The sequence below is a fragment of the Copadichromis virginalis genome, linkage group LG10 (genome assembly GCF_057382275.1).
Source record: "Copadichromis virginalis isolate Kocher_CV1m ecotype Utaka linkage group LG10, C_Virginalis_male_GT1.1, whole genome shotgun sequence".
Lineage (NCBI taxonomy): Eukaryota > Metazoa > Chordata > Actinopteri > Cichliformes > Cichlidae > Copadichromis > Copadichromis virginalis.
In genome coordinates, this window is record NC_140627.1 from 16162556 (window position 1) to 16170163 (window position 7608).

The 7608-nt window shown below is 40.8% G+C and overlaps 1 protein-coding gene across 2 annotated transcripts; it reads left to right on the forward strand.

The window, feature by feature from the left end:
• The first annotated feature begins 2947 nt into the window (after window positions 1-2947).
• Window positions 2948-4700, forward strand: LOC146700128 (uncharacterized). 2 transcript variants are annotated; one of them, XM_085471381.1, is made up of 4 exons: window positions 2948-3079; window positions 3608-3697; window positions 3807-4133; window positions 4241-4700. In XM_085471381.1, the coding sequence occupies exons 2-4, from the start codon at window positions 3661-3663 to the stop codon at window positions 4336-4338; spliced, it is 462 nt and encodes a 153-aa protein (XP_085327507.1). In that variant the 5' UTR covers window positions 2948-3079; window positions 3608-3660; the 3' UTR covers window positions 4339-4700. The 2 variants fall into 2 exon arrangements, with proteins under 2 accessions (XP_085327507.1, XP_085327508.1); XM_085471382.1 differs by having other exon boundaries at window positions 3641-3697.
• The last annotated feature ends 2908 nt before the right edge of the window (window positions 4701-7608 follow it).

The window sequence follows — 7608 nt, forward strand, 5'->3', positions numbered from 1 at the left end:
ATTTTAAATGAGCACTCTCAGTTGACGCAATTAAGCGCTCGGACAGAAGCAGAGCTTCAGCAATTGTGGTCCGGGGGGACTTACCCCTGCCAACCCTCCTTTAACAGTGAGCTGAAACCGCACACATTGATACAGCCACAGTTACATTTGTAGTCTATACTGTATGCTACCTTTTGAATTAAGCAATCAGTTAATAATAATGGAGCCTAGGTTTTGCAGGAAAAAAATGTTCCAACTGATTTGTGCTGTCTCTTTATTTTACTTTATATTTTCCTGTATGTATATAAATATATATTTATATTTTAAGAAGGCAGACTTCTTCTAAAGTCTTTCTTCTTTTTCACCCATTTTAATCCAGTCCATGTACTGTACAATGAATCGTTCAACCATACAAAAGCACCTAACTCAGGGGATGAACCAGCGTTGTGTCCACACATAACAGGCAACTTAGCAAAGAACCAACTTTATGCATTTTGTTACTAACTGTCTGTCAAAAACACATCATTTGTTTCTCATTTCTTTAGTCAAGTCTACAAAAAAATGCCAAGATATCATAGTTTAACAGACACAAAATTGTATTTTCACATCAATAAGTTTAGACGAGCTATTAGCCAAAAACTTGGTACATCTCAACATGCAACGTGTCCTTACAAATTGGATGCATCTGGACCTTAAGCAGATCCATTTTCTGTTCACTGAAGCCTCGTCAGAAATGATCTTAAGGCAACTGTCAAGAAATCATTCTTAAAGAAGGGAAACAGGGAGAAAAAACAGGTGTGCTAAGTTCCACAAGGACTTATCTGAAAATCAGTGGTAGCAGGTCTTATTGAGTGATTAATCCAAATTTGAAACTCTCAGTTTAAATCATCATCAGTTACTGAGGAGGTCAGGAGGGAGGTACAACAGTGAATGTCTGCAGCCATCTGTAAAGCATAGTGGAGACTCTGTCATTGTTTGAGTCTGGATGTAGTGTTGGATATCATGTCAAAATTGGTGGAATTATCCATGTACAAAAGTACTCCTAGAGTTTGTGGGATCATCTTGACAGAGAAGAAGACAAAAGGAACCAAATATCCAAAGAAGCTTTGAATGTCCTTCAAGAAGTTTTTTAAAACTGTGCAATAATAAATAAATGATGGGTGGCTTAAGAGTTTTGCACAGCATTATATCAGACAAGATCAAAAAATAAACTGCTTTAAATCCTAGTAATTCATGGCGAGAATGTGAAAGACTAAATGACTCAATAGTTTCCTGTCATATGTGAATATGCTGAAATACCCATCCCTGCATTATAGAAAATGACATAAACTAATTTTAACAAATTTTATTTAATGATAACATTAATTGTATGAACTAGTCTGCATCACGGTGAAATGATTACAAAATGAAGTATTAAACCCTTGCCTGTATGTCCAGGGTGACTGCTGCAGAGGGCAGCTCCAGAAAGGCACCCGAAATTGAATCTACAACATTACAGCATATAAGGAAGCAAGACTGAGAATGCAATTGAAAATTTAAGGGAAAGAGGCAGCACTGTCCTGTGAGGTCAATGCTTTCAGCTCATGCAGCTGTAAGTGGACTATAGCTATAGTATGAATTTTAATAATCTGCCAGTGTTATCATCTGAGCAACAAGCAACCTGTCCAGATGTGTTCTTACAGCCTGGGAACTGCACAATCCCATGTGATCATGAAAACAGGCGAAGAGAGTAAAAAAGTATCGAAAAAAAATGTTCATGTTAGAAGTTTGATTAGAAGTTTCCTTATGTTTTTACTCTCTGAATATCAGACTGTGGATGATGCAGATGGTTTCCATATTGTCATTTTTACACAGTACTTTTGATATTTGATATGTACACAGATGATTAAATGAACATGGGAACCAACATGTAAACGACTGAGGACACCCACACTTAAAGAGTTATGTTTCACATTGTGTATTTGTTCACGTTTTGTGTAACCTTGGGATCATTTTACATCTCTTTAAACTTATTTTTGTACTCTAATATTAGTTTGATGTCTTCGTAGTTACTTTGTTACTTGCTTTTAATTGCTTTCCATCTCTGCTCATTTTGCATCACAGTTTTTGTCTCACTTCGGTTATTCTGCATCTGTAACAAATCTTTGTAGCTTTGTGGTCATTTGCACCTATTTTTTGTCCCACTTTTATCACTTTTTGTTTCATTTGGATCATTTTTACTCTTTTCTTTGTTGTTTTGTGTGTTTTGCCAGTGTTTTGTATGACATTATGTGTCTAATATCAGTTGTTTTACATTTCTTTGTAGCTACTTTGTGGCAATTTAATATAGCGTGCCCAGCAGGGCCCTTCACAAATCAGTCTCTATATCAGTCCATATACAGGAAACCCAGCACAGTCACGTTAGAAGCGCACTATATAAAATCTGCATCAGTCTGTGCAATTCCTTGAATTGGCCTCTGGATGGAGACCCTGAGTCACTGTAACTGGTGCTAGAAATTTCTAGCCTGTGTGTGTGTGTGTGTGTGTGTGTGTGTGTGTGTGTGTGTGTGTGTGTGTGTGTGTGTGTGTGTGTGTGTGTGTGTGTGTGTTCTCTCTATACTGCAAAATAATTTGTGTCATACCTCTGATCAGTACAGTAAGGTTATAGTCATATTCTTGTTACTTAAAAGAATTATTCATCATGTTGAAAGTCATTAATGTTGCAGAAGAGTAAATCAGACAGAGAGTACAAGATAACAAAATGAAGGACAAATTAGGAGGAGAGGACTCAGAATGTACGAGAAAAGTGAGATGACCAGAGGAGGAGACTCACTGTCCTCACACTGTGCTGGTAAAAATGATGACTGAGTTTTTCCTTTCCATGCATAGACAGCCTGCCCACTGATGTCCTTCGTCAGGCACTGCAGAGGAGAAAGACGAATCAGCACTCTCTCTTCAACCATCATCCCTCCCACTCTCCCTCCACATTTCTGTGCTGCTCCATCTCTTCTCAGACTTGTCGGGCTTTGCGGTGCAGCACATTGAGGTGACCTCCTGCAGCTCCACAGCCAGACGAGACCACGCAGGAAGAAGCTGCTGCATCATTCAGCCTTGGCAGGAGGTAAGACCCCAAGAAGATGTTCATCTGCACCTTCAGGGACTATATGTGAGGACTGGGTCACTGGATGGTACTAGATGAGCAAGACTGTGGAAATACCCAGATTATGATGGGAGGCAAAAGCTGCGAGCAGAGATAAACAGGCTTTAACCTTTAAGATTAAAATGATAATGCTTGTGATAATGATAAATATGAAGTGTTTCAATGTAATTGGAAAGGCATGAGAAACAGTTTAGCTAAACAAACAAGGGAAAACCAGAACTGTGTCATCCTCTTTTTATTCTGCATCATCATTAGATTTTGCCCCAGGTGGATCAAGTTGTGGATGTAGGCAGAGGACAGAGCATTTTAACCTTGTTTTGTTTTTGTTTTTTAAATCAAAATCCATACTAGAAATATTGTTATGACCTCACCCAACCTGACCTCATATGTACCCAGAGAGCCCAACCCACAGAGATCATAATACAATTTGATGCGTCACTGCAAGCTTGTTTACAATTTATGTGTTGCTCTTTCTTTCTTTGTCCTCAGGTTTCCTCTTTCTTCTTTTTTTTTTGTTTAAAGGTGGATGGGACTTTTTCAACATGCTTAAGTCTCTATTTGTATATGGAGTGTTGGGAGGTGAGAAACATTTTTAGGAAATATTACTGTCGAGGAGGGAAAAAAGCACTTGAATGCTTAGGTTTGAAACTGCTTCACAAAGTATGTAATTTTGTGTTTTTTGTCCCAGTGATGCTCATTCCAGTAAAATCTAAGCGTATGACCGTGTGCGTGGAAGATGATGAGGAACTGAGAGTAGACTGTCTGATCGAGCCCAAGCCTAATAAAATCAACACCTATCAGTTCTCGTGGTCTATCGGACCCAGGCAGGAGACCATTAACACCAATGTGTCCGGTGAATCAGCAAATAACTTGTTCAAAGACAAAAGCAGAGTGGAGGAGCTGGAGCCCGTCGGCTACAGAATGACGCTGTCCGACTTCAGAGATAAACTCTCAGACAACACCACCTTCCTGTGCAAAATATCTGGGCAGGGTGAAAACATCACTGTTCAGAAGGGTAAGTGTACTGGCAAGTGCGCATGTATGGGTGGATCTGAAGCAGTGGGCATGAGGGGAAGACAAATATTAAGAGGTCTGTGTGAACCCACTTTTCTTCTTTGGCAGATAATATTCTCAGCTGCTCAGCTGTAAGCCTGCTTCTGAAGAACTCCTGGTCATGGATGGTCTACCTGCTGCTTTTCTTCTATCATACACACAGCTAAGAAAGCTATGTTACAGAAAACATACAGGCTAGTGCACGAGCACACACATCTAACCCATCTCTGCTTTTTGTCTACGTCCACAAACACCCCTTGCATAAAAAACGCTGAACAACATGCTGCACAGATGTAACCGTCTCTCTCTGTCTAATCTTTTCTTCCAAGAAGCACTGAAACAATATTGGAATGTTTCCGGTAATAATGATGACTCAGATATGGTTCAACATAAATATTTAGCGATTTGCTATTTGTATGCATAAACACAACTGTACTCTGGGTAAATATCAATATTATTGTAAATATTACTTTGGAAGATGCTGCATTTGTTTCCTGTGTTTTCAATAAAGATACAACTTAAAACCTGATTCTAATTTACTGTGAAGTCAGAGCTCACTGGACCGAGATAGAGTTTGAGATGAAGAAAATGGAACATGTGTGTGTGTGTGTGTGTGTGTGTGTGTGTGTGGGGGGGGGGGGGGTTCTAATTATAAAATCAGTCTTACCTTCATCTTGACACTAAATAATGATTTAAAGGGGTCATGTCTTGGCATGATTTAAAAAGAGAAAAAAACCTCAAGTGGTGTCTTTAAAGACTCCTAAAAGAAAAAGCTAAGGATTCATAAGAAGCTTGTCTTTTTACTCTAAGGAGCTTGGAAAGAAAAGCGTCTGGACTTCTTTAAGTTCCTCGAAGACGTTTCACCTCTCATCCGAGAAGCTTCTTCAGTTCTAGGGTCCAATGGTGGAGAGTCCCAGATTTAAGATCTGTGGGAGTAACCCACCGAGAGGGACAATGGACCCCCTAATGATCCTCTACCTAATCACATGAGCCAAGGTGTGAAAATGGGTGTAGGTCACAATCAGCCAAGGTTTCGGGTGAGCTCATTGTGAAACCTAGCCCCACCCTATCATGTGATTTCCTGAGGTCAGATGGCCCAGGATGTGAGTGGGCGTTAAGGCGTCTGGGAAGGGATATCAAAACTGGATTATAGATGGCAGACGGTGTCGTAAACCACCGCCTCTATTAAAAAATGGTCGCTCACAGTGGACATACATGGCTTCTTTAACTCCTCTTTCAACCACCAATCTCTTAACAATAGCTGCTACCCTGAACTGTTCTCAGATCACTTGCAAAAGGTTTACTTTCTGCTCCAAGAGTCAAGACTAAACATACAGAAGTTACATTTGAATTTTATGCTCCACTTTTCTGCAACGCCCTTCCAGGTAATGTGAGCTCTGCTTCATACTGTAGTGATTTAAAATAAACAGAACAGAACCTTTCTGCTTGATCTGTTTTGCCACTGTTATTCTAAGCTGTTACTATTTATTTATTGATACTATTTATTGGTGTTCAGTACTGTGCTTCAACTGCAGTATACATTTGGCGATCCTGTTATTGTTATGTTGGGGCTTTGTTTGTTTGTTTCTATTTTTTGTGAATTTTCTGAGTCACATTTTTAGTAACTTTATGTTTGTAATGCGCTTTTCTGAATTAAAGGGCATGACTTTGGAAAATGTTTCATTGCTTTCTACACCAAAGCAAAGCAGATAAAATTGGGCTTTTTCCTAAATCAGACTTCAAAGCTTTGAAGGAGATATAGTGACAGAAAGAGGCCACAAGATGGCGCGTTTGTTCAGGTAGTGCAGGGGTGCCCAATCCCAGTCCTCGAGAGCTACTATCCTGCAGCTTTTAGATGCATCCCTACTCCAACACAGCTGAATCAAATGAATGGCTTGTTATCAGGCCTTTGCCAAACACGATGGCATGCTGAAGAGGTAATCAAACCATTTGATTCAGCTGTGTTGGGGTAGGGATGCATCTAAAAGCTACAGGACGGTAGCTCTCGAGGACCGGGATTGGGCACCCCTGAGGTAGTGGATACCATTTGTTGGCTGTTTGGTTTATGTCAGGATAGGCAACTCCAGGCCTCGAGTGCCGGTGTCCTGCAGGTTTTAGATGTGTCCTTGATCCAACACAGCTGATTCAAATGGCTAAATTACCTCTCCAACATGTCTTGAAGTTCTCCAGAGGCCTGGGAATGAACTAATCATCTGACTCAAGTGTGTTGACACCCCTGCTCTAGATGCTCAGGGATGGTGTAGGCAACTCTAGGCCTCGAGTGCCGGTCCTTGAGGCCTGGAGTTGGACACCCCTGATCTAGGGAAACACACTTCTACTCCCACAATATACCTCGATATAAAGGCCCAGCTCCAGCTCCAAAACGGTTCAATATTCCACTGGGGTACCACTGGGACGGAGTTGACCGGTAGAGTTTATGCATCGGTGTCAGAGGAAAACTACTAAGGACAGATTTGCAGTTTAATATTCAATGTTTTTAATACACACATCAGTTTTTCATTCATTCTATTAAATCACATTTGGTGCCATTAACTCTAACTCAAACTATATTTTATGAATACATTCCTGCATTTCATGGCAAGGATCTATCCCTTCATTGAAGTCAGCAGAATCCAGACCAGATCAGTGGACCAAAACCCCATCTTAAACTGGCGCTGTAATGAGGTTCAAAACTTTGTGCACGGTGTACCCTTTCACTCTTTCCGTCTAACCATTTGTTTCCTGGATTTGTCCTTGCTGCTTTTATCAGATGCAAGCTCCTCTGGAGAAAGAAACAGAATGTATATTATATTCTAATAAACAGTGAATCAGTCTGAAACAAGTTATTACAATCATAGGTGATATCACTGTAAGGTATAATGATCAGTCAAAGCAACATACCTGAAGCTGGTTGCTGATGAGTTTGATTGACACTGATGAGTTCAGTGTCGGCTCCAGTGTGAGCCGTCCTCGTTCTTGGGTAGTATTGAAAAGCTAATCCATTTGTATGCACAATCATATTGTGCCACGGGTAAAAAGGTCCCTGGTGGCAGGGAATTAAATCAGTGGGTCAGAGGAGGCCAGCCAAGATTCAGTCTCTTAGGAGTTACAAGATGGACAATGGGATTGGAAGATGGGGTGCAATGCTGAGTGTCCAGCAGCAAAATTCAGCATTTGAAATGTTTTCTGTCTCTCCCATCTTCCTCTTCATCGTCCTCCTCTTCTCTTGGTCTCCTCCTGGAACCCCCCGGTACTGGGCTGGGGGGCAATAACACAGGGGCAGCCTGTCCACTGTCTGAGTCTTCATTGTCACTGTTATCAGGGTCACTGTCATCATTGTCATTTTCAGGGACACTTTCGTTGTCACTATCAGACCCTTCGTCTTCCCAGAACCATCTCATTTCTCCCACTATCGGATCTACTGCTTGCTGGGCCAG

Coding starts and splice junctions, on each gene's coding strand:
- LOC146700128 (XM_085471381.1), top strand. CDS start 3,661: ATGCTTAAGTCTCTATTTGTATATGGAGTGTTGGGAG. Junction 3,698..3,806: donor TGTATATGGAGTGTTGGGAG/GTGAGAAACATT, acceptor TTTTTGTCCCAG/TGATGCTCATTCCAGTAAAA. Junction 4,134..4,240: donor AAACATCACTGTTCAGAAGG/GTAAGTGTACTG, acceptor CTTCTTTGGCAG/ATAATATTCTCAGCTGCTCA.